The following is a 27,052-nucleotide window of genomic DNA, read 5'->3' on the forward strand; positions in this document are numbered from 1 at the left end:
TCAGTAACAGCTGGAGGGCCAAGTTCCCACCTCTGGGCTAGGCCCTTCCCTGATATACTGGTTTTCTACCTGCAGGGAGCTGTGTAGGTGTGTGGTGGTTAATTTTTCAAATAAGGAAGAGAATTCAAACACGAGATCTTCCTTCTCCAGTGGAATCCGTGATAGTTTTGCAGTCCAGCAAGAACCGACGCCGTGTTATTCTGTTGGTGGTGGGCCTGAGTTTCCACACAGAGCTAGAGTTATTTTAATGTAGAAGGAAGGCCAAGGCACACAGTTGCTGTTGGGAGAGTAAACCACCACAGTACAGAAGAAAGTATGTTGGGTGAGGTTGTGGCAAAACGTGATGAACCATTGGAATCTGGGCATAAGCGATGAAATAATCACTTATGGGAGGAAACCAAAAACCAAGGTATGTCTGCCAATTGTGTGAATAGACCCCAGTTTTTCCTAAAGCTCCGGCGTTCTCACCCATCCTCCTTTGGCTGTATGAACCATCGAATGATCTTAAATGTCTAATCGCTTGAGACAGATGAGCCTGGACCCAACGTCCCTGGTTGTCAAAGAGGCCCCTTTTGGAGTCTGCCTAGCTAGTCATAACACAGCGCATGGCCATTAAAGAGTTTATCGTTTGTGTACATAACACCCTCGGCGTACTGGAGCATGGTTTATCCAAACAGAAAAGAATGGAGATGAATGAATGCGAGATTGACTTTTTGGCTAGGATATACTTTAATTTTAATTAGGGGAGAAGAGGGCCGAAAGGGGAGGGGGCCATCGGAGCCTTTCTTTGCACTCAAAAAGACTAATGAGTTTACTGCTCTGGGAGATGGCCCCTGAAACATCCTCCAGAACACTTGTGTTGAAGTGTTTTCATTTGTTAAAAGTGTGATAACCTTACATCTTAGAAACAGAGGAATGAAAGGAAACATCTGACGAGGGAATTCAGACAGCTGTGGAGCCTGTTCCAAAAGACTCCTAACAGTCTGCAGAAACACCAGGGCCGCTTTCTAGACAGACTTGACGAATTTGTCTCTCTCTGGAGCTGGAATCGCAAAGGGGGGAAATAGTCCCGTGGAACCAGAGGGGTTTGCGGCTTCCTCTCATCACACTTCTGGTGCTACGTCAGAAAAGGCGGGAAGGAGGGCTTATGGGAGGCAAGCTGTGGCCTCTTCTGGCATTTCTGCATCTTGCCTGTGCCTTTTAAAAATACATTATGCTACTTGCTGGCACTTCTCCTCCTCCTGCTTTGCTGTTTGCATATATTGCTATTTGCACCATCCTTTTTCAAGGAGCCCTGTACAGCATAAGGCCCGGGGGCCAGTTCCGGCCCGCAGGGTCATTTTTGATGGTCTAGGGTAGGCAGCAGCAGGATCCCCAAAATTTGGCATTTGTGTGGCAATGGAACAGTCAGGTGCCCAGGTGGTTAAAAGCCACCTAATGGCCCTGCGGGGAAATGACTCGGCTAGCAAGTCAGAGGTTGCTGGTTCAAATCCCAACTGTATGGGAAACGCCTTTATTGGGCAGCAGAGATATAGGAAGATGCTGAAAGGCATCATCATCTCATCCTGCATGGGAGGAGGCAATGGTCAACCCCTCCTGTATTCTACCAAAGACAACCAAAGGGCTCTGTGGTCGCCAGGACTCAACACCGACTCGATGGCACACTTTACCTTTATCCTTGGTTAAAACTGTGGGCTCCTGCAGGGAGGAAAGGACCCTCCCTGCAGTAATTGCTTCAATATTTATCTTAATAATTAATTTTACTGTAATAATCAATGCACTGAAAATTGCCCCCCCCCCCCCCCCGCACGCCATACATTGACATGGTTGTTTCTGGCCCACTGGGATGTGTGAGTTGTGCACCCCTGTAAGGGTTTTCAAGCATTGGTGAGTTCCCCATCACTGTGGTGCACCCTTTGCCCTTGCCACGTTCATGCCACGTGGTATCGTAAACAGTTGTTTCCAGATTGAAGATTGCCCTTTTTATCCAGGCCTTTAGCTCTTTGATTTCCTTTTGACTGTGTTTATTTTGACTGTGTTCTTAATGACGTTGTACGATTGCTTTATTTGTTTATTGTCTTTTAATGCGTTGTTTATTGCCCTGAGGTCCCACGGCAATGGCCGGTATATCCGTGCAAATAATTATAACACCACTGCGTTGATTCCTCCCACCCCCACCCCGCTCGAAGCCCCTATTCCTCTTCCACGCAATCCTGTCTTCTGAAAACCTTTGTGTCTACAGAGCTCGCATAGGGGCGCCCTGCTGAGTCGACAGCTGGGTAGGCTGAAACAGTGGCGCGAGTTAATGGGGCAAAAGGCCCATCAATGTTTTCCCATTAAAAGTAATTTTTTTTATTGTATATTATACGATGACCATAACTTTCTCTCTCGGCTCACTCAAATATCTCGGCGAATGAACGATTGCTGTGTTGTTATCCCATTATAAAGAGGGACCACGGGATCATAAACTTTAATTTGTTAGTTTTGGCAGCGCTCCGGTTTGGCAGCCAATTAAACCGGTTCATTAGTGAGAATGCAGAGGTGCTGCTGGCCCCCTTTTGGCAAGACTGCCGGGAGAGGCCGTGTGGGTGAAGGCAGCAAGCTGGTCAGTTGGGGAGGGGAAGCTTAATAGCCTTTTTCTGTGCAACAGATTTGTGTTCTTGGCAGAGGTGAAGGCGTGGTCCCAGAGTTGGAGGGCTGGGTTTGGATTGGAGATGCTGGGGTTCAAGTTCCCCTCTGTTCATGGACCAACAGCTGAACTACGTGTGCAGATAAATCATGGGGTATGGTGTGCCGTACCTAATGGTGAGGCGGGGAAGTCACTTGCCTAGGAAGCAAGAGGTTCCTGCTAGTATGTTCCCCAGACTATGGGAAACACCTATATTGGGCAGCAGCAATATCGGAAGATGCTGAAAGGCATCATCTCCTACTGAGATGGCAATGGGAAACCCCTCTTGTATTCTCCCAAAGAAAACCACATGGCTCTGTGGTTGCCAGGAGTCAACCCCGACTTGATGGCACAACTTTACTTTACTTTATGGTGTGGCAAACTGCAGAGAAGGGAATCATGCTTTTGAATGTTGTTTGCAGTACAAACCTCTCTACCGTGGAAAGTTTGCATGTAAGAAAAAGGGTTCTAGAGTAAACCTCTTCCTCGAGGCAATTTTAGGAGTTCATATGGGAAGCATTTGAGTGTGCAGTTCACACACACACACACACACACACACACACACACACACACACACACACACACACCCTTGGGCAGTCATACATAGCATAGTGCCAGAATGCTGAAGCACCAGAACCCTATTCTCATGTTACGTTCAACACTCATACAAGTGTACAATGTATGCAAGTAGATCTGTACAGAGGTACAGCTGTTATCATGGTATATTGTACCGCTGTACCTATGTTTAATATTAACGTGGGAATACGAGTATACCTTCCTATCTGTACTATGCATTTGAGGGGTTTGTACCCAGGTTCACTTTTAAAACGAATCCAGGTACAGGTACAATCATTCACACACAAACATGTACGAGTGTTCAGGCATCTGTACACTCATGTCTGAATAGAGCTAAGATGCACCGGCGCATGCAGATCAGGTCTAATTTTGTTATTAATTACATATGTATCAAGACTCTTCTCCAGAGATTCAGGGTGGCAGGACAAGGGGCTCTTGCTGCTCCCCCTGCTCTACCCAGAGGCCCTGGCAGGTTCAACTTTGCAGCCCCTTCGAATTGCTCAGTTCCAGCACTTCATTCGCACATGCCTCTCAACTGAACGTGCTGGCCCGGCATGAAATTTGGAGCACAACCGCCTCCCCCAAAGCACCCATACTTCCATCCTTCTTTTCTGCCTTGAATGGCATGGTGGGCTTTTTATTAGCTGCTGGCTATAGCGCCAGTTCCTTGTCTTGGCTTGAAAAAAAGAATTATATAATTATATACCAAAGCAGGGTGTTGACAGCAGAGCTGGGAGCGTGTTCTTCAAGATCTGCTCCTCCAGCTGCGTCTTGCTCCACGCATAATCCTTGTGACACTTGTCAGGATGCCGGTTGCTCGCTACCGTGGTAATAAGAGCTCCCGGGGGCTGCTGGGGAAAAGCCAACTCTTCCCCATCGTCTCCAGCAAGTGCTCCGGAGGATCAAATGTTTCAGCCAGCGAAGTGAGAGCAGAAAAAGGGCGCACGCCAGCCCTTGATGATTTAGGTGTGGGAAGGTTGTGGTGAGGTACGAGAGGGAGCTGGGACTTCCGTTCCCACTGTGTGATGGTGTCCAATTGTCCAAGGAAGGCACTAGTCAAAATTGCCACTTTTAGGGGCTTAGGAAATGGTCCCTGATCCTGGTGGGGACTCAGGCGAACAGCTGATGAATGCTTAATGGCAGAGTTCAGCTGGGACAGCAGGGTGTTGATGATCAGTTTGGAGGAGAAAGATGACCCAAACTCTGGATAATGACAAATGCATTATTGTCCCGTTTCACAAGCTTTCTTGAGTGCTAAAAGCTCATTTCTCGGATGCTGACTTGGGTCCAAGCTTCAGGAGTATCTGCTGTGGCCTTCCACCAAACAAGCAGCTATTCTGAGGACCCTCCAGGAGGTTTCCGTGTGTCCTGTGAGCCTGACCGGAGCTATCCCAAGTTTGATATGTTCTAGTTAAAGCCCCAGAGTGAAGGGGGCAATACTATAATTTTGAGAAGCTCGATGGAGCCAAAGGTTTTTGTCTGAAGACCTGGCGCTCAGCCTTTGCTAATGCTTGCCATGGATATTTCAGTCGGTCTGCACAGATTACTTGTAAGTGCTCTTTCAACAGCAGGTGCCAGAAGGAACCCTTTTTCTTAAGCTGCATGTGGCTTTGATGGGTTTTTAAAAAACGCTTTCCTCCCTGCTCTCTTCTCCCCTTCCCTCTCCTGTCAGTTAAGGCCTCGAACCACTGTTTGGATTTTCCATTATGTTCTGAAATGGAAGTCTGTAATTTCATCTTGTCATCCTCCCCCGCCCCCCCCCCACTCCAGCCCTCTCTTCCTTGTAATACAGAGTGTTACTAGAAATGGCGTATTCCTGATAAAATATTGATCGTGGCAGCTTTATGAGGTTGTGAACTCAGTAGGGGCAATGGCCTTTGAAGTTCTCTGATTTCCTTCAGGATTTCGCAGGCAAAAACGGCACTAGCGCTGGGGTAAGAGTGGCGTGGCCTGCAGAAAAATCTCCCCTGAGAGAGCCCTGCACTTTACAGAGTCATCATGCTCAGGTGAAGTAACTGCCTGAGCTAAGCTGGATGAGAATGGCGTGGTCAGTTTATGATGTGTTTGATCTTATTTTGGACCACCCTATCCAGGATACTTGCGTCATAAAACTGGACAAGTGAGGGACAGTGTGGAAAGTAGATTAAACCATACACAGCCCCTTTGCCGAGATGTATATATGGACGCGACCCCATAGTAGATTCATTGCTCTTGTAGGGGATCAGAAGATTGTCTCTTTCTTGAGCAAATCTGGCCCGGAGGTCACGCAACTGGCCTTCCAGTTGCAAATCTGGAAGCAAAAGAGCCTAGAGAGATGGAGGTGTTTGCTTTTGGGGGTCGAGGCTGGGTTCATCACCTCTTCAAAATGGCTTTCAAGTAAAACTAACTAGCACCTTGAGTTTGCGGGGTGGCAGAAGGGAATTGCAACAGCCATAAGGCAAAATGAAATTACTAAAAAAATTGCGTTATTTTCTGTCCCGTGTTCCATCTTTCCCCCCAGACGTAGCACTTCAAACTAGACCTGTCTGATTCCTATACAGCAGGGGTAGGCAACCTTGGCTCTCCAGCTGTTTTTGAACTACAACTCTCATCCTCCTCAGCCACATCAAATGGTAGCAGGGGAGGATGATGGGAGTTGTAGTGCACAACAGCTGGAGAGCCAGGATTGGTTACCCCTGCTGTATTGGATGTAGTTTCTGTGTTTTTAAAAGGTTGTACATAGGGGAAATTTCTGGCAGATGTGTGTCTTTCCCCACTGTATTATTAGGACTGAAGAAGCTACATGCAGTTACTGAAATGCTCCCTTCTACATAAATATTAAAGGGAAAGGGTGTCCATTTATACAGACTTTAAAAATAAAAAACCACTCTTTTCTCTGCTCTTTCAAACTAAGAGAACCTGCTTTTGAACAGCATTTGAGAATAGGACTGTGCATTTTGGAATGCTGCCCCCACCCCCGCAATTTAAAACCCCTGATGACATCTCCCTTTGTTTACTTTTGGAATAATTTTTGTGGTTCTTATGATGGCAGAAAGAGGTTTGACACCAAAAGGACAATCTGCCTCAAGGAGAAAGTGAGCGATAAACATATCAAACTTCTTTTGATTGTAGTGCACACTGGTTAAGCTTGTCTTGAGGTTTCAAGGTGTGAGTTGCGGGTCACACCAGCCAGCGTGGAGACCTTGCTGCCCAATTTGCGGAACATGGATTAGAACCAGTTTGCCCCCTGCAGCCCAGAACCTGGCTAAGTTTTTCTCCTCCCCTCACACCCCACTTCCAGATTGAGGTAGCTGGTGCATTTTTTAAATGCATATCTTAGATGAAGCATGGCACTGAAATGTGGGATGCATGGGTGGGGGGGGGGGAGGATGGAACTCTAGATCACAGTTTCTCAACCACCGGTCCCTGGACCGCTACCGGTCCGCAAAGGGTTGAGTGCCGGTCCCTGGCTGGGAGTCACCGCCCCCCCCCCCCCACAACTGCAATCAAGGCACTCACTTCCTCAGTTCTGCACATGGCACAGAAGAGGAAGAGGAGTATCATGGAGGCGCAGAAAGGGAGTGCAGGTGGACCTTCCTTGGGGGAGGGGGAGCAAGCACAAGTACCAAGGAGGGCTGAGGGAGGCAGCATGGTGCGGGGGAGAGGCAAGATACCATTTTGTGCATTCACGCAAAAGGGTAACTGGATGAATGGCACTGGAATGAAGTGATCCTAAGGCAGGGGCATAACTACTATTAAGCAAGGGGAGGCGGTTGCCTGGGGGTGGGGGCTGTTCCTGGTACCCAACTTATGTATCTTTTTAGTGTGAGCCCTTTAGGAAAGTTCACTTTCAAATTAGTGTTTCTAGTGTGTTCTAGGCATTAAAAGGAGCACAAATATATAGTACTCAATGTATATCACTATATATTTTGAAGTGTGTGTGTATTCAGTGAAATGTATTTCTAGGCAGCATACTTATTTTGAAATATCAGACTTAAATCCTTGGGGCCTGGGGTGTGCGGAGGCCCTGGACTTTGAGAAGGGGCCCCATTTTAAAATCTGGTCTCTGGGCCCACTCCAACCTTGCTACACCCCTGCATCGACCCTTTGACCCATCCACCCACCCACCCTTTGACCCATCCACCCTTCGACCCTGGAGCACACACCAGCCCCCTGCTAATGGAGCAAAGAGACGCCTCTTTAAAAGTGGTGATGATTCTCTTGATAGAAAGGGGGGAGCAACTGGCCCTATCCAGCCCCAGCACAAAATCCCTTGGGGGGGGGGCTGTTCCTGGTACCCGACTTATGCATCTTTTTAGAGTGTGAGCCCTTTAGGAAAGTTCACTTTCGAATTAGTGTTTCTAGTGTGTTCTAGGCATTAAAAGGAGCACAAATATATAGTACTCAATGTATATCACTATATATTGTGAAGTGTGTGTGTATTCAGTGAAATGTATTTCTAGGCAGCATACTTATTTTGAAATATCAGACTTAAATCCTTGGGGCCTGGGGTGTGTGGAGGCCCTGGATTTTGAGAAGGGGCCCCATTTTAAAATCTGGTCTCTGGGCCCACTCCAACCTTGCTACACCCCTGCATCGACCCTTTGACCCATCCACCCACCCACCCTTTGACCCACCCACCCTTTGACCCATCCACCATTCCACCCACCCACCCATCCGCCCTTCCACCCATCCACCCTTTGACCCATCCACCCTTCTACCCTTTGACCCTTCCACCGTTTGACCCATCCACCCTTCCATCCTTTGACCCATCCACCCATCCACCCTTTGAGTTTAAGTACACCAACATCTGGGGACCCAAGGCTGAAAACCCCTAATATTCCATGTTTGCAAAAGATTCCAAATTTAATGATTTCAATGCTTGTATTATTTTAATTGTAAACTGCCCAGAGATGCAAGTTTTGCTGGTCTGGGAAACTGTGCATGAAGAATGTAGCGGTCCTTGTAACTCTGCACAAAGAATTTAGCTGTCCTTGACTCCAAAAAGGTTGAGAAACACTGTCTAGATGGTGTCCATTTTCACTATGGATTGGACTAAATGGCCTTTGTGCAGCCCACCTGGTCTGGCTCTATGGCCTCAGTTGCTGCTAGTCCCAGACATGATCATGCATTGCCTAGCAGAATTCTAGCTTGTGTACGGAAGAATGAAGTGAACAGTTTGTAAGGATGACGATCTGCTACTGGCCCCACCTAGGAAGGGGAGGTGATTCTTCTCCTCTTGTCTGCATCTGCTATTTCTGTCTCACCTTAGAACACCCAGTTGTACATCTGCTGTTGTAGCTGAATAATTCTAATCTATATTAAAGAGTTTTTCATGAAAACTGTGAAAATGAAAAACATCCTTTGGTGTGTTATGAAATACATCCTCTGGAGTTCCATTGCTGCATCAAACTGGAACGATTAGAACTTAAGTGAATGGTTCAGAAAGCAATGCTACTTCTGGAATTTTAATGGTTTCAAAACTTTCAACAACGTGGCTGCCATCTGCCTGCCCCCCTTACACAGGCACAATGATCGTGTACGTCCCTAACACATAGGGTGCACAAACGAATCCCCCTTTCCCTTTATTTGCTATAGCATCCCTCTTCTTTGTGTTGAAGTATAAAACTATGGTGTTTAATATATAGGTCTGCTTCCTTTCAGGAGTGTGGTTGCCACGGTTTAGTGGCGGCTTCCATGCCCCTCTCAGTATTGTATGCAGCCCCCTGCCCACATGGTGCCAGGGCAACCTTGAAGGCAAGCTGCTTGCAGAAAATGGCAAACTCCCAGCTGAGCCGCCTGACTCTTTAATGGTCCAAATCTGCCGAAGGCCTAGCAGCGTTAATAGGCTGAGCACGTTCATCAATAAACCATTTACTCTCCCTCTCCCTCCCAGCGGTCGCTGTGACTAGATCTGACACACAAACACTTAACTACCTTTTTCATCCAAAATCAATGTTGTATTTATCTTCAATGATCTACAAAGAAACCGAATGTTTAAAATTACAGGGGATGCAGGGAGGAAGGTGGGGGAAGGAGAGGAAATACAGGAAGTCAAGGAAAGGAATCATTATTAGCAGATTGAGTTAACTAGAGAGCAGAAACCCAGAATAATATAAAAACATGAATTCTGGAGGACAAAAAGGGGGGGAAGATGACACAGTGAGTAAAACACAGCCGCCCCAGTCAAGTGAGGGGCAAGGAGGCTTCTGTGTGTCCCGAGCAGATGGGCAGCTAGATGCTGCATGCACAAATCCCCTCTCCTGGCTCCAGCTGCTGGGGCAGTGTTCAGGAGGGAAGACCAGGGGCAACCAAACTGTTGACTGGCAGATTTTGAAAGAGGCGCTTGCACAAGCTCCATTGGATTGAGGCAGCAGCAGAACTTGCATATAAAAAGTAAAACTGGAAATCAAACATATCACTGTTTTGAAAAAATGTTGTTCAAGCAAAAATTGCACTGAAACAAACAACCGGAAGATGGTCATTGTGAACAACAGAGAACATAGCTTCTCAAATCGACCTTTTTTCTTTTAACAGTTCCAGAAAGAAGGCTGCACACAGTGTGCCCAAAGGGATCTAGGAGACTGTCCATGCCTGACAGTGTGCCTGCCGGGAAGGAACAATGAAAGGCAACCGGAAAGGGAGAAACGAGGCAAGTTCCGTCTGGGTTGTAGAACCTTCAGTAGAGGGTGATCCGAAATGTTTCCTTATTGTCATCGAACTGTTGTGTTTGTGTGATTTTTTTTTTTAAAAATCAAAATAAAAATGGAACAACAAAAATAAGCCCACTGCCATGGGGTTGTTTTTTGGGTGGAATAGAAGCTTTCTCCTCCTCCTCCACAGACTATTGCCATCCCTTCTCCGAAGCCACACATTGGTTGTGGGGGTTTGGGATTTGTAATTGCTTTCCTTCCCTCTTCCTCCCCACCCCCAGCATCGGCCTCCAAGTTCTGTTGCATAGTTGAAGTTTATATGGCACAATTAACTTTTTGAGTGTCATATATCTGTGGGTTATTTTTACTCTGATGGTAACAAGGATGAGTTGTAATAATGTTAACAAATAACCAGAGAGTGGTTCTAGAAACCATTTTTTATAAAGTCTACCTATGTTAAGAATTCAATATTGGTGTACATTTATATTAACAGAATATTTACATATTGTTTTCTTTTTTTGTTGTTTAAAACAAGAAGTCAAAAAAATTCTCATTTCTCCATAATATAAGGCAAAAAACAAATAGTTTTGTACATTATTATTATTATTATTATTTTAATATATTTCTGTAACTTCAGTTCCAAAGTACCAAGAGAAGTGAGTGGCCTCAATTCAGGAACCTCACAGTGGACTGTACGAAACTACAGTATTTCCATAAATAATACTTTTAAGAACCCTGGGTGTTTTTGTTTGTTTTTACTTAAGGATCTGAGGCCATTAAATTTTAACTAACAACAAAAGCCTTTTTTTTATAATGTGAATAAAGAGCACAAAATTAAAAAAAATACAAATTCATTAAAAATGTTTCTCACATTTGGGAAAAAATGTACAAACTTGGTAATATTTTAACTCAGCACAGAAGCAAAAAACAAAAAAACAAAATCAAGACCTATATATTAAATTTTCATTTTCAGCAACCATCTGGTTGGAAGGTTTGTAACCTATCACCCACCCCTCCCTCCCCCAAATTATTTATGGAACTGTGCTTAATTTCTACAAATTTACAGTTTTAAAAATAGTTTACAGCAGTGCATTTTTAAAAGGTATTTGTTTTTCTCCTCTATTTACAGATGAGTTTTTAAATTCATCCTGTTTTGTTGGTTAGGGACTATCGTGCCTCTACTTCTTTGGGGTTCCTAGAAGGAGAATAGTCTCTTGACTCTGAGTTTGTGAGCGGAGTAGTCCGGCGTGGGGATGAAGGTCGTGTGCTACTGGCTGGCACCAAAGGGGGCGGGGCACTCAAAGCGGCTGTGGGTGGGTTTCTGTTTAAGATTCCATTGTGCATGGCAGCCGAGGGGCTCAGTCTGGGATAGTGCATCCCACTAAGATGAGGCATGAAGGAGGGCACGTGGGCCAGGTGGCTTTCAATAGGGGACGAGTGCAAGTGGTGCATCCTGGCACGCTCCAGTTCTTCTCGTAAGTGCAACCTCTCCCTCTCCTCTGCTTGCCGGAGCCGCTCCTGCTCACGTCGCGCTTCAAGAAGGTTCTCGTGGTTGTAGTCGTGGGGTTCTCTGTCTCGGTAAGAGCGCTCGTGGTCGTAGAATCCAGAGGTGGTGGGGAACCTGTGGATGGGATCTGCTCGCAGCTGGAAGTCCATTCGACGGTGCAGATCCAAGCTCCGATAGGCATCTCTTAATGGGTCCCTCACTGGGTCCCAGGAGAACCCTGGATGGGGCAGTCGGTCCCTTCCTGTCAAGGGATTCATGCCCATTAATGGGGTCATCATTCTGCTGCGGTCCAGGACGTTCATGTTGTTCATCTGATGGACACTGCCCATGGAGATGGGCATGGTGGCCGCCATTGTATGAGGCAATGGTAATCCATGCAAGGAGGGTGGCGGTGGGTGCTCAACAGTTCTGGAATGCTGTGAAGGTTCCGAGCTCACAACCAAGACGTCGCCATCCTCCTTGCGCTCCTCTTTGACCTTGATGTCGTTCTTCATCTTCTGAAGGTCAGCTGGAAGCTCTGGCTTTCTTTCAATGTCCTTGTTCATTAGATTGCTGAGTTTCAAGCTCTCGCTCAGTGCAGGTTTGCTGTAGGGGGATACAGACTGGATTACTGGCTTTGTGTTGTCCTCAGAGGATCTCTTTTCATGGCTTGGTGGTTCCTTCACTGGGGAGCGGCTCTCTTTGATCTTGTGCTCCACAATTGGAGGAGGATCCCTCAGCCGGTCTGGAATCTCTCTCTCTGGTTCTTTAGGTCTTTCTCTGTCACTGAGACTAACTTGTCTGATGGGATCACTGGAGGTCTGGCTGTTGCTACGAATGAGGTTACTGATCTGGTGAGTCACTGGAGCGGAAGCTGGTGAGGATCTGTTTGAATGCCTGTTTTTTTCCAGAAGATCCCTGGAAGAAAATAAACACAGTGTGAGAATGTTGCTATTTAAGTATCAAGTTACTAGTCCTTGTGTCACAGTGACATCTTTAGAATCTGCTGCTCTACCTGGAGAACAATGAATGCCAAGAGCTTGAAACACAAAAAACGAAGGTTCATCTCATGTGTGACTTGGCTGGATCTGTAGTGGTCTGTCTGTGCCTGGAAATTGCTTAACTACTACTTTTAAGCTTTGTAAACGATTCTAACTGACTAACGCACGCTGGCAATCCATTAACATCCTCTATGGCTTGAGACATCTAGCAGGACTGAATGCACACAGTACACAAGCCAAAAGAACTGAAAACCTTGCATGTGCACCTCGTCTGTCCCCCTGGCCCGCAATAACCTGGCACTCTATATGAGGGAAATTCCGTTGCCGTAAGCAAAGCAGAAATGATGTCCAAAAAGCACATCTTTATAATCTGTATACCTTAATTCTAATTGCATATTTGACGTTTCCCCCCTAGAATTCCTTTTGGCATTCTGATTTTGGATTCTTTTGGTAATATAATGCCGGTAGATTTGGGGCAAGCAGATACAGCAAATGGAATTTCTTGCTTGCTTGCTTGCTGTGGAGCCACAGAACTATACCTCCCCCGCCCCCCATCCCAAATCACCTCTTTCTAGTCCCTCGAAGAAGAAAAGAGAACCAGAAACCCTCCGACATTCCATTTTCACAAATCAAACTGGGCAGCAGAGAGTGCAAATGATGAACCTCTTTGCCCAGCCGATTCCAGTTGGGGAATTCTAGAGCCCTCGGGTGAAACAGTTCCCTCAAGCAATGCCTAATAAAGGCTCAGGGACCAAACAGGGCTTGGCCTTCAGCAATGTGTCCAGCTTGGCAAACAGTTTCTTTTTCCAGCCTCAATTTCTGTGACTTCCCTTCTCTCTCCTCCCCCCTGAAACGTTGAGTTTTACATGTTGTGGCTTATCGGACAGAAGCCATTTTAAAACCACATTGTTGCATGATGAACCCTTGTGGTGCAGTAGCTCAGAGCATGAAACGGGGCACGTCACATTGTGCCATCTCTCTTCCCCATCTTTTGCTTTTCACCTGTTTGTGATGCTCGGGAGAGAACTGCCCAGTCCACAAGGTACGTTGCTGTGCACGAATGGCTCGCCCCGAGATCATTCATAAGCAGTTTTGACAGGCAAGCTAACTGCTATGCTCTACTCTTTTCAATAAAACGCTGGATTATTTCAAAAGCTAAAATTTAGGATGCTGATTAGATTATGCAAGTAGGTGCAACACACACACTCGGTGTCCTGTCTTCAGTAAGCGACACCCGCTCCCCACAATTTACCTCTCTTTGTCTCTGTCGTCTTTACTTGTGGAAAGATCCCTCTTCTCCGACTCTCTGTCTCTGTCGTGATTAGTCACGGAGGAGCTCCGTTCAGAGTCACCAGGCTTGGGCCACTGAGGTGGAGTTGGGAATGAGGGTGGTGTCCGGTGGAGTCTGTTCCATGGCTCGTGGGGATTGTTAAAGCTCTGGATGCTGGGCCCATCTTTGTGAGCAAAAATGCTGTTGTGACCTAGAACCAGGAGGAAAGGGGCAAGACCTGGTTAGCTCTCCACCCCCCACTCTGAACAAAAGACTTTCTTTTTCCTTAAGTAAGTTCTGCAAAAGTGCCAATTACCAGCAGAGTTATCCTTTCAAGGCTGGAGAAGAAAAGACACTTACAAACCAGTAATATCGTAGCTCTCCTGCTAACTAGGGAATGAACAGCAGCCATTTTAACTCTTTGCAGAGAAAGGCTAATTACAGATCTGAGTAACTTTGTGGAAGTAATGAGCCATTCACTTTGAAGATAAGAGGTGGTGACTCCAAATCACCCAGTTTCCCCTGTTGTGATATTCCCTGGTTAATCTGGCACTGTTGGGTCCCAGCACTGACATTAACTAAGAGGATGCCGCTAGTTAAAAACTGTTAAGCCACCTGCAGTGGAAAGCAGTGACTGAGATCTCTGATTAGGAGATGAACAGATTGAACTTGAATGCAGCAATTCTCCTTGGGTATAGATCAGTCAGTCTGATCTGTTTACCAGTCAAATAACATTCCTTTCCCTGCTAAACTCCCATCAGCAACTCACAGCTTTTCTGCACGTAGCTTTTCTTTAAATGCTACCTAATGGGGTGTTTTGTTTTTAAATTCTGAAAATAACCTCTAGAATGAATTGAGAGGTAAAATGGATGCTCTGTGGGGTGTTTAGCTGTAAAAACATGCCACTGTCCAGACCTGTAAGATCAAATGGTGCTGTTGAACATCCACAACTGCTGAGTGTGAATCTCTGATGGAACACAAAGCAACAACCCCTGGTGATTTGTGTATGCTCATATCGCCATACTGGTCTTGGGGACCATGTATGTGAAGGCATTTATTTACTCACACCAGCTTCCCTTCCAAAGTGTTTGAGAGCTGGAAACAGCTTTTGAAACGACTTGTCTGAAATGCAATCAGCCCCAATCCAGCAAGCTCTCTTCCCAGAAAAGCTGATCCCGGCCAATGAATCCCCTTGATTGTCTGTCTGTGTGTCTCAGAGTGGTACTTTTGGAAGATGTGGTTTCACTGATGAGAGTCACACCAGTGGCTGTATTTTAACATCTGAACTAAAATCTAGGTGTCCATCTTTGGGCTCATCTCGATACAGCATTTAGCATGTTAGTTAATCCGCCTCCCTGCCGCCGGCCAAGCAACCTTTTAACTCTGCACAAGCAAAGCAATAACAATGTCATTGGAATGAGTTAGCCACATATATTCTAAATATACTAGACTGACTGCTATAAGATTCTCCTCATAGGCTTGCCTTGGGAAAGGCACATGGATAACTCATCTTAGCCTAGCTTTTCCATGTGTGTAATCACTCATGTGATAACTTCCCCAAAAAATCATTGCAGGAGTATCGCTCATTGGCTGTAATCCAAAACAAGGAAACAAAGGGGTGCTATAGATGCATTTCACAGGCTGGAAAAGTCTAATCCAGCACCCATCAGATTGTCTTCAGTAAGGAAGATAATCTGTTGAGGGAGAGGAGGATGGATGGAACCAGTCCTCTATTAACTCCTGCGTCCAAACAGTGATATCCAAGCAACCCCGTGAGTGGGACGCCTTCATTTCTGGCCCCTGAATTGAGTTTTCCAGCTTTGGGAAACATTCTGGATTGCTGCGCATCTTTCTCCTGGATTGGAACCCATTACTTTTGAATTAGCCCTCAAAAATACAACACAAATAGGGTAAGAATCTAGCATTTCCAGAAGAGAGTATAGCTTTTCTCCAAGATATGGTTCCGACGTTATGTTTTCAGGGTTTTGTTTTTTAATGCAGTCGTGACTCTGGAGCACACAATAATGCCTTTCACAAACAGTGTGAGAAGTGGGCCCGAGAGACACGAAGGTGATTAAATGGAACAGGACTCTACCAGACCCGTTTCCTTGGGGGAGGAGAGTGCAAGGAACAGAAGGAGAGTTGCCAGCAGGTGGGGGATTAGTTGTGGAAAAGCTCCCACCACAGAGACCTGGAACACTTAGGTGCAGTGTTTTTCTTCCCAAAAAAGGAGAATGGAGGTTAGGAAATAAGAGGTTTGCTTTTTCTTTTAAAATAAAATTTAAACAAACTACCACCAGCTGTGAGCATGTGGTTTCTCTGGAGAGGAGGTTTGTCTGCAGTAACCCAGCCAGTACTTACTCAGAGTATGACTGCCTAATCCTCCAAAGGCATTGCTGCCTAAGTTCCCAAGGCCGCTGAAGGTGCTTGACCTGCTAAATGGATCTGGAAAGGCAAACAGGGTTTTAGCTGGCATTTAGCCAAGAATGCTGGAGAACGAAACGCACCCCCTCCTCCCCTCCCCCCTCCTCCTCCTCTTCTTTTTTAAATGGTCTGAATCCAAGAAGGATTAGGCCAGACTTTAAGCTGATCCTTCTCATTGCAAGGTTCTTTGCACAGAAAATTCCCAGCATGTTAAAAATGGAGAAGGGCTTTCAGCACTTTACTCCATGAAACAGGTGCTGGTGTTAAGCTCTGTGCATGCCAAGCGAGAGGGAAGCTGAAAGTTAACAGCCCAAGAGCCCAAGTGACGGGGGCAGCTACTGAGCTGAAACCCGATCCACCTAGAATTGCAATGGCAGAATGAGAAGCTGTAAACTGATTTCTGGTGTGATTTCCCCCCACTTTTGGTGGCAAATGGGCAGGGGAAGGAGCCCTCGCAGAAACCTGAAGAGGTGTAACATGGCCTTTGATATACTGATCCTCCCTCTTGGGCCCTGTCCGCTGGATTGTGCGCACGAAGTCGCACTGTATAGTCCCAGCTATGAATGAAGAATTTGTCAGACTTTATGAACTGCAGTATCTGATAACAAAGGGCTCCTGCATCAGTAATTCGACAATGGGAAGGGGGGGACCAGCAATCACAGTGCTGCTAGCCAGCACTTTGCAGTGCTTTTACATTACATGCACAAATGTTAGATACACTTGAAGCTGTGTTCGGTAGTTAACTCATTCTATCTGAATTGTTCAGTGCTGAGAATGCCTGGGAGCTGTGTGCAGTTCCCAGGATGCATGTTGCTGCCTGTCCGTACTCTACAACAAAGCTTCTGGGGATGTTCTGGTGGAGCACCAAAAAGAAAGGAAGGAAGGAAGGAAGAATGGAAGAGAAAAGAGACAGGAAAAAAAGAGCAATTTGTGCAATGGCTAGTATTTCTATCTCGTGGTTTTAAATGTTTTCTATTATCTTGCAGCCCTATGAAAGCCAACATTCAGCAGTGAGACAACACAGCCAGGCCAATTCACTCCTGAATCATATCTGCTTATAGCATTGTAGAAGTAAAGCCTGTTTTCTTCTTTTCTGCCCCCTTTACATGTCAAGCTTTGCTGAGGAAAACCTGTGGCTCTCTTGCATTACCTAGCAACAACTCAAGGCGTATCTGGAAACATTCTTAAAAGGGGACACGACCGAAGTCCTTCTGTTTGGGAGGACCAAACTCGTTGTCCTGGAATTCTTGGAAATATTGGTGGATCTTCTAATCCACCTTCCTAGATCTGATTCCAAACAAAGCCACCACCTCAGAAAAATCATAACAGCTAACAAGGATAAATTTGTCTGTGTAGATTCTCTTCAGGATGCCTATAAGACAGTTCTCTGATGATGGTGTTGCTTGGGGAATTCCCCCTTCCGGTAGGGGTTGAGTCCCTCTTCTTAAAGCCTTCTGGTGCTTTAGAGTTTTGAACATTACAGATACAACAGTCCAGAACTTATATTAAGCATTATGATAAATGTGAAAGGGTTAGGGTTTACTTACACCTACCTGCCAAGTGGCTAGTAGGCAGGAAGCTGCTGTGATGAGGCGATGGTCCAAAGGGAGTGGTGGCTGGGTGGGCAGAGCCTGCAGAGGCAAGGAAAAAATACCCTTGTATTTTGAGCACACTTGCAGAATACCCCTGGCAAGTATCTAGTGACTGAGCAACAGAGAAAGTCAAGAATTGACCTCTTCGTTCAGCACGCAGCTGGGAAACTCATTATTATTCCTCCTGAGCGAAACAGATTGCAACTTGGGAAGAAACACATAAAACCAGGATGAGGCCATGAAATGTCGCCTTCTAGCTGGGATAATAGTTTGCATTCATGTAGTATTTTCAAGCAGTCCAAAGTGCTTCACGTACATCACCCCAGTAAACCTTACAGCAGCCCTCTAATGGAGACCACCACCCCGTATTGCAAAATGGGAGATCTGAGTTGGGAGCTTCCTGGTTTATTGGGTGCACTTTTAGCTCGTATCCTACAATAGCCCCGGTTGCCAGCCTGGTGTAGTGGTTACAGGGTTGGGCTAGGAGCAGGATGACCTGCATTCCAATCCCCAGTCAGCCACGAAACTCACTGGTGACCCTGGGCCAGCAACTTCTCTCTCAGACTAACCTGCCTCCCAGGCTTGTTGTGAAGATAAACAACAAAACCATGTCCACCGCTCTGGGCTTCTTGAAGGTAAAACAGGTTATCAGTGTAAGTTAGTTGCCAGCACAGCATCTCAGCTTTAAATTTCAGCCCTCTTTGGCGGCAAAGAAAATTTAGCAGGCAATGTTCGATGTTTTTGCTAATGCAGTATGCAATATGGATAAGGGTCCTCAGTATATTATTCTGTATTAACTAATAAGCAGCAACTATCACACCCCTCCCCCCAATTTTGTAGTATGGATGGATTGGAATCCCTATTTCACCTTTAAGCATAGAAAGACAGAAATTCCAGTTTTATACCATTCTTAGCCCTAAGCAAACTTTTGCTGTTCTGTAGAACTCACCATCAAGGTGGCTAAGTCATCTGCAGTATAGGATTTTGAGTTCTTTCCTTTTAATGTGGCATACTAGAGCTCCTTTCAAACCCCTCTCTGATACCATAAAGATGTCATGGGAATATAGCAGATGTGGGGGGAACACCTGAGATCAAGCAGCAGGAAGAAAGTCTCTACTGTGAGCACCATAAAGTCATGCAAAATGCAATTCAGAAGGTGCTGAAAGAAAATGCTGGGCAGATCACACACCAGAAATTTCCAGGTTGCAGTCTTTAAAAGGACTGTTGGATCCTAAGTGAAAATTATCACACTGTATGAGGCTTACAATGAGCACAATTGTGGCACAAACATTGGTAGGAAGCAAAAGTTGCTCTTCCAGTCCTTTTGAACCCCATAGATGGTTAAAAATGGTTTCATTTTGGTTTGCTTTTCCATGACTCTCTATCTAAAAGTATGTCTAGGGATGGCCACCATGGCCATGCAGGGTATCGGCACAAGATGAGGGCATTCAAGCTAGCATCCTTTATCAGCATTAGGCAGAACCAGATATGCAAGTTAAAAAGCATGGCCATCCAGATAATCTTTGGGTGTTTTCTATCCATCTGAAATGCTTGTTTCCTCCAAGCATTTCAGATTTGGCAGGAGGCTTTTAACATACACACTAGTATTTGGAACAACAGAGGTATGTCTAGAGGTGGGTTCACATATGCATGTACACTGCAGGCAGATAGTGGCATCAAGTGCTGAGGTATGTGTGTGAATAGGCCATCCCAGATCTATCACCAGACATAGAACTTTTGTATTGCTTGCTGCGAATTCAATATTCAAGGTTGCTTGATAATAATAACCAATAATAAGGATTCAAGGGAGATATTTCACACATTTGGCCAAGAGTCATCCAGTGCTGAACGAACAAGCGATTCACATGCACGTGTGAGCCCTCCCCAAAGTTGGAATTAAAGGCAGTGAATAAAAACAAGAAGCCAACAACAATAGCCAAATGTTCAAGTGAACATAAACAAGATAAGCAGAACACGTAGAACTGAATTATTTGATTGGATCACCTTGGCTTGTTTCAATTTTGCTTTGATTAGTGGGTGGGATTTCAGAGTTTCAAATGGCCAGCAGAAGTACAGACAGTAAATCTGATAGTGTGTGCGTGTGTAACGTATATGGTTGCTGTGGGTTTTTTGAGAGTAGCAGTGTCCAGAATCACTCATCTGTTTAGGGGATTTCACAAAGCTGTCTGCCCAACAGAGATACACAGACAATTTCTCCTCATCGCACACTCTTTCATCTCCTTTTCTGTGCATTAAAGATGCTGGTGCAGGATATGCAAGTAATCGTAATCCCATCTTTGGTGCATTCAGTTCAATGTGCAAAATGGATACAGTGTTACAATAATGGACTACTTCAATTACTCTCACAGTAACTAGGTCCTGCTGAATTATTTATGGTGTGGGTTATTTATTTGGCTCCTGTGGTCTGGTTTTCTGCTCTTGATATATTTCATGTTTTGAATTGGTACTGATTCCGTTCCTGTTTTTGCTTTGCTTTTAATTTTCATGCTTATTTTGGTTTTAAATGATGAAGTTAGCCGCCTTGACTGCTATTGAAAAATAGGTGGGATATAATTATTTTAAAATAAATTAATGTTCAGGTTATAACAGAAACTACATTTCTGGATACAGCTGGTCATGGGATTGACTGGAGGGGAAGTGACCTTAGGTTTACTCCTCTAAGTGGCACACACAACTTGGTGGAAGATGCAATGGTCACTGAACTCACTGGGAGCAGTGCCTGCATTGCAATGACATTCAGCATCTTTGTTCAAAGAAGGAAGAGGGAGTGTAGGAAAGAGGCAAAGGGAGGCAGGGTGACCGGAGAGTGTCTTTTCCTCATTGCATGGAACAGGGAATTTCAGCAGCGGTATCCAGCAAGATAAGCTGCATCCTTGCTAACTGAGCGAAGAGGCACTTTTTTAAAAGTGGCGATTCTCTTTACTGAGCAGGGAGAGAGCAAGTGACCCTCTCCACCCCCAGCACAGCATCCCTCTGCTGTTGCTGGTGACTATCATGTTTCTTTTTTAGACTGTGAGCCCTTAGGGGACAGGGAGCTGTCTTTATTGATTGATTGATATCTATGTAAACCGCTTAGGGAACTTTTGTTGAAAAGCAGTATATAAATATTTGTCATATTTGTATCTGCCCAAATTCTCTCATCAGAACACCAGAAAGAGAGACAGACAGAAATGGTAAAACAATTAAAAGTAGGCCCCGTGTTGCAGGTTTGGGCTAAGTGGGGCATCAGGGGTCTGAAAAAACTGTGGTTTGGAAAGAACACCTGCCAGCAGCTGCACACTGCAGGAGCTGAAAGAGTGACTGTGGTCAAGCTATATTTCAGGGAAGCTTCTGAGGAATCCCAGGGTTCTGAAAAACACGAGCCTTTCAACGTGGGCCTCACCTTGGGATGGCTGCAAAGTGATCATGTGAATCAGCTCTAAGCAACCAGAAAATGAGTAAAGGAAACTCCAGAGAGAAAAGGCGCTTGGGCTAACGGGACCTGGTGTTATCTATAAACATTGCAACTTGCTCAGCTGCTTCAAGACGGATGGCGGCTGTCATCTCTCTAATCCTTTAGGATTTCAGAAGGTGTATAACGGATGGGAGATTTCCTCAAAGGAGACGGCTTACAAAGTTGACTACAGAGGGCTGATAATAATAATAAAAAAAGAAATCCTCCGGAGAAAGCCGGGGACAACGTTGTGGGCTGTCAGGTAGTTATTAAATATAACGTTTGCCAGGCAGCTGAACATCCATCCTAGAGACAGGTGGGCCTAAGATAACTTATGTCTTCCACAGTAACAAGGCAATGTGGCAGAACCCATGATTCACAGCAACTACACTCTTGTTCGATAAGGTGAGGAGAAAGCCTTAGATACTGTAGAGCCAAAGATTTATTCATCTCTATATAAGAGCTGCAATGTTTGTTCACCCTGTTCTTCTCCGATAGCTCACTTTATTGAGATTTACTGTCTGACTCCTGTGATTAATATACTCACAGATGAGTTGCAATGGGGTTATTTATCTAGGGTTGAAATAAAGGCTTCTATTAATTTGCCTCCTTTAATAAATCTATTTCTTACGCACACCCTTCACTATTTGAATCTTAGGCAGCAACCTAGCTCTGCCATTAGCCCATCAGTGGATCGTTGAATGTCAGGCAAACGTGCCTCTTAATAATGGAAAACCTTGTGATTCTCAAGCAAACAAAGAGATTTTAGGTGAGTGAACAGGTGCTTAAAAGCAATACGCAGTGGGAAAGCCCAAAGAGGATGTCAGAATAGCCTACAAATCTTACAGGCAGAGGTATAGGGTTATGGTGCCATGACAAACCATAGATCACAAAATATAACCGCCCAGAGACAAAAGTTTGAGCGGTATAGAAGTTTAATAAATAAATAACAGAAGCATGGAACGCAAAGAATCAAGAGTTTTGAGTTCAACAGCTTATTTTTCTTAGAAGAGCAAGATTCTTGTCCTTCATTCAAGTGGACAGTAAACTTGAATGTTTTCATGTCATGACAGTTAAAAGTACTGAGAGTCAGAGGGGGTTTAGTGGTGCAGGGTTCTAGCAGTTAGGACAAGGTGTGGTGTTCCCCTGGGGTGGAGAACACACACTTGGAAGGAGAGGGAAAGGGCAGGGCCGAGCCAGAAGAACAACAGTGGGAGGTGTGCATACATGTGTGCGTTTTGAATGTTGCAGGAGACTTAGCTTAAGGCAGTGCCGGCAGTCAGCAAGAGAACCAAGATGGAAAGCATAGCAGCCCCCCTGCTGACAGTATTGTGCCTCGATTCTGCAGACTGGCCCACCAGTATATTATCGTGCATATCAACAGAGTGTCTGGGAAGGAGTTGGTTCTTCCCTTGGTCTTGGTGCAGAGGATGGTCTTGATTTGTGTAGAAGGAAAAGACCCAGCTAAAGCGGATTTGTACAGGCCAATTTCATTATTAAACACAGGCGACAAGATATTTCTAACAGGCATTTGGGCCCAAAGGCTTAATACTTGGTATCCAAATCGATCAAGCAGGCTTAAGTGGAAGAAAACATTCTGACAACATTTCCACTCATATCAACGTTAATTTTACCACACAAAAGGAGCACTGGAAGGAGACAAGGGTTGATACAACAGACGACTCCTCACCTGTGGTAGAAAAGAGAGGTCGGGCAAGGTCTTGGGGATAGTGGAACCCTGGAAACATACCAGGGGCAGGAGGTCTGCTGAAGAGGTCCAGCTTCCCACCGATTTCGAGCTTGTGGGGATCCAGCTGCATTTGCTGTCAAAGGATACAAAAAAAGATCTCATTATACATTTTCCTTTTGTTCACCGGGGAGTGGGATGGGGGCGGTGTGTGTGGGGGGGTCTCAAACGCCAGGCCTGCGTTAGTGCTGCCAGGGAGAGTTAACCAGAGTGACGGCAGCGTCTGTGGCCACGTACTGCGCGTCACGCTCTGACAGCAGCCTCTGGAAGGCCATTTCACTCCGCAGCTTTTCAGCTGCCTGCTGCCGCCGCCGCCGCCTCCACCACCACTACATGAATAAAGTTTGAAGTGAGCTCTTAGCCCCACGGCGTTAACTCAGCAGGAGAATGCAACGTGATATGTCGGATGAGTCGCATGCGCCCCTCGGATCAGTCTGCAGCCTTGCCCTGCCATAACATATTCTACAGGCTGAAAGCTACAGACAGAACCCGGCCTCAAAGAGCTGGATGACAGAGTCGCGTGCTTGGTTGCTTCAGCTGAGAGAGACAGACAGAAAGAGACAGAGGTTTGTGCGGACTCTCTCTTTCCTGGGGCAAAGAAAGCTCAAAATGAAAGACTCATGGAAAAGGAAGAGGATGTGGAAAGAATCCCCTGCTTCAACTCAAAGTGCTTCACAAGCCACCGGCCCATGCCCTGAATATGCTCTGAGGGCTGAACTTCCCTTCACATGCTGTTAAGACTGGTCTGTAATGAAGTGCAAGGAATGGACAGTGCTCTGTTTGTTAGGAGGACATTCCGCTGTATCCATGGAGGTCAAGCAGAAATTTCATGCTTCTCTCCCATGGATGGGAAGCTCTAAGTGACTCACGGAAGGCCCGTGCATCGTACAACCACGGAAGGCAGACTGGACATTAGGAAGCTGTGGGGCTGCTGCCCCGTACACTTCCACCTCTTTCCCCTTATAGCGTGCCATCCAACAAGACATGTGGTGTGATAGAGAACTCTGACTTCGCTGCCACCCTCCCGTTCATTGGCTGTTGCTTGCCAAGACAGGGAAACTCACAGGATGAGTTTTATTGCATGTCACTAGGGGAGAGCGGAGGATGAGACATGGTTGTCCAGTTCCATCCAGTGTGTCAAGCAAAACCAGAGTTTGATACGAGAAGCCACTTTATACAAAATCAAACTGATAGTGTATCTGTCATTAAGGAGCCTTAGGCAAAGGCCCTGCTACCTGAGAGCTTGCAATTAGATGCCAGGAGTCAAACCTGGTACCTCAATCATGCCAATCAATACTCTAGCACTGGGCTATGGCTCTAGCTCAACATGGGAACTGGCTATGGCACTCCCTTAGTTACCACTGGAGATATATAGATAAAGGAATGTGTCTGAACCATTTCTACTTCAGTAAGTTTCCTCTGGAGTTCAGGCAATGTTGAAGTAGGGAAGATGGTGACTCAGTCAGATTAAACTCTTTCTAGCCTTATTAACTTTCACCAAAAAGTTGAGGGTTGGATTCAAAGGTGCCTTGCATGAGCAAAAGGTACTTCCCCAAATGTTGCGTGTCCCACCCCCACCCACCCCGCCGATCCAACCCTGTGTCTTTCTCTGACTGTTTCTGCTTAAAAATACAATACATTCACTGAACCTGACAGTGTGTGCCATCTAGCTCCATGTCATTGGATGAATAGGTTGTGGACTGAACCCAATTTCTGCTTTTTTGTGGCACTAGGTTCCTCAGCTATGGCAGTAAACATTTGGGGTGAATTAATGAGTAAAACTAAAAGTGGTTTTGATGGTAATGGAGAGAAGGGCATCCAACACAACCCATTTGACTGTACTGAATTAATTACTCTACATGCAAAATGGATCTATTTTATTTGCCCAGGTTTCTGTGGCTCTGCAGTCCAAAACACCTTTGCAGCATTCAGCAGTTGTCAAGCGACGTCTACAAAAATTAACCAACCACAGAGTGTCAAGTACTTGCATCTGTGGTTGCTGCTAAACCAAGATTTTGAAGCTCAGGTACTCTTAAGTGGCTGACTTATTATTTACATTTCTTTCTCCCCCTCCCCTAGGCTAAGAATATCCTTTAGCATTTCTTACCAATGGACCTCCCACGGGCCCAATATATCGCCCAGAATTCTTATAACCACCCTCAATCATTGCACCAGAATTCCACAACATGGCAATGCCACCTTCTATAGCTTGGATTGCGCTAATGCACGCACATGGCAAAGCGGGTTTTTGCTGAACCCTTTGGGTCTCCTTGTAGAATTTAACTGCAGTCCTGAAAATAATGCTCAGGAGATGCAGCACTGATCTCACTGGGATCACTCAAGACTTAAGTGGCTTGAAGACTGTGGCGTCTGGCAGCTTCCAAGTGCAGCATTCTAAAGGTTTTAGGCCAAACACTTGGGCAGGGGGAACCAGCTATTCCTAACATTCTTACCTCTCCAGTTTCACAGTCCCCCTCCATCCCTCCCCTCCACACAAGACCGCAGAAGAAAACCCCCAAGCACCTCTGACACAATGACTGTCATTCTACTCGCCTGCTCTATGTTTTGTAAAATGTCCTTCACCGTACCGCTCATTTCACTCTGAACAGGATAACACTCCATATTCCACAGGAGGTACTAGTGCAGAAGGGAAATGATATTAAACACGCGTGCCTTGTACGCCCCGCCCTCCCCGCAAACCTCCCAGCTTTTCTTCGGATGCATATTTAATACCTTCTACTTGTTTTGCTACCAGGCTGCCCTGCCCACCAGACAAGCGCAACCATTTATAGTTCTACGATAGATGTTAAAAGATGGAAAGTCTTAATTAATTCCGCACCTTGCAAACGAAAGCAAAACCTTGAGAAGCTACTGGTTTGTTAATCAGAGGGTGCAGTGGGAGCGCAGCCTGTATGCCAGAAGGCTTCTTGTCACTGAATAAATGTGCTCATTTACCTTTATCTTCTGCTGGTGATGGTAGATCTGCCACGCAATCTGTACGTGAACTGCACACCACTTGCCGGGCTTCTGTAATCAAAGGGATTAAAAATGGAGGCTTAAACTTAAAATACCAGCAATCTGTATATACTCACACACTTGACTTGTTTCATTATCATCAGAAGCTCACCAAAGAGACTAGCTGTTCATGATGCTGAATGTTGAACAAGCTAGTTTGTTTTTATCTTTTTGAAGCAATTTTAATTATTTTTATAGGACGGAAGATACTGTAACAAATTCCTGCATTGCACAGCGGGTAGGGCATCATCCCACAGGACTCCCCCAGCCCTATACGTTAAGATCTGCCAGTGAGGCCCTGCTCAGGGTTTGTTTTTTTCTGGTGGGGGGGGAATGTCAGATTAGCATCCAGCAGGGCTTGAAAAAGGACTGAATATCTGTAAGCAATTTCTTTCAAAGACTTATTGTGTAGTATAATGGTAGTGACTTCTCCTAACATTGCTTCCGTTCTTATGTATGTCTCAAGAGTCCCATCTGTTACTGCAGAAGCCTCAACTTTCCTTCTTAGTCATTAGCAAGAAAGAAAAAGAGAGAGAGAAAAGCGGGGGGGGGGGACGACACTTCCTTAAACAAAAGTGCAGTCCAATATGCAAAGTAAATCTATGTACATGTAGGTTGTGTCATTATGCAAATTTCCAAAAGTGGATTTCTGCATAAAAGATCCAGTGTTCTGCAAGCAGGGATAAAGTGACCTGAGTAGTTCTATACCCCTTCCTTTTAACTAGCAAATATAACAGAATAAATTATGCAAGAGAAATGTGTTTAACTATGCAGTTGCTTAATTTGAATAATTTATGCAGGTTGCAGGATTCAGTTTTGCATGGTGCAGAAAGCCAAACGTATGATCTGAAACAAAAGTATCCCTGCAGGTACTTCAAAAGCTGCAAGACTGGCTTATGTCATATACATGTACACTTTCAAAGAACCTACATTACATTTCCATCAAAAAAGATAAAAAAAATCCCAGACAAACCTTACTTACTCGTACTGGAGGCCGATACGGGTCAGACACCTAAGGAAAATGTGGAACAGCAGATCAGTCTTCCCTGAAAACTGGTCCATACAGAGGGAAATTAAGGGATTTCATTCAAGGGAAGAGTTAACTAAAAGTAACAAAAACACACAAGAAGAGTGGCTCTCTACAGAGGAAATCTCCCTTCACTATTTTGCACCAAGTCTGAAATGGT

The 27,052-nt window shown here is 45.4% G+C and overlaps 1 protein-coding gene and 1 long non-coding RNA gene across 26 annotated transcripts in view; one reads left to right on the forward strand and one right to left on the reverse strand.

Annotated features, from left to right (window-relative positions):
• Positions 1-10,006, forward strand: part of LOC128338271 (uncharacterized) — a 43,944-nt gene extending 33,938 nt beyond the window's left edge. Inside the window, exon 2 of the long non-coding RNA XR_008312558.1 lies at positions 9,761-10,006. This is a non-coding gene — a long non-coding RNA (uncharacterized LOC128338271). The remainder of the gene's footprint in view (positions 1-9,760) is intronic.
• Positions 10,007-10,295: 289 nt separating this feature from the next.
• The window catches only part of FBRSL1 (fibrosin like 1), a 788,945-nt gene continuing 772,188 nt past the window's right edge, over positions 10,296-27,052 (reverse strand). For 13 of the 25 annotated variants that reach the window (XM_053280504.1, XM_053280497.1, XM_053280503.1 and 10 more), the window contains 8 exons: positions 26,839-26,877; positions 25,806-25,877; positions 25,404-25,487; positions 22,794-22,926; positions 17,605-17,688; positions 15,995-16,078; positions 13,616-13,844; positions 10,296-12,280 (listed from right to left, as the gene is read on the reverse strand). In XM_053280504.1, the coding sequence (XP_053136479.1) occupies positions 11,044-12,280; positions 13,616-13,844; positions 15,995-16,078; positions 17,605-17,688; positions 22,794-22,926; positions 25,404-25,487; positions 25,806-25,877; positions 26,839-26,877 (1,962 nt within the window). In that variant the 3' untranslated portion in view covers positions 10,296-11,043. The remainder of the gene's footprint in view (positions 12,281-13,615; positions 13,845-15,994; positions 16,079-17,604; positions 17,689-22,793; positions 22,927-25,403; positions 25,488-25,805; positions 25,878-26,838; positions 26,878-27,052) is intronic. The other 12 variants (XM_053280521.1, XM_053280512.1, XM_053280519.1 and 9 more) reach the window with 8 other exon arrangements.

Source organism: Hemicordylus capensis, chromosome 15, assembly GCF_027244095.1.
Source record: "Hemicordylus capensis ecotype Gifberg chromosome 15, rHemCap1.1.pri, whole genome shotgun sequence".
NCBI classification, from domain to species: Eukaryota; Metazoa; Chordata; class Lepidosauria; order Squamata; family Cordylidae; genus Hemicordylus; species Hemicordylus capensis.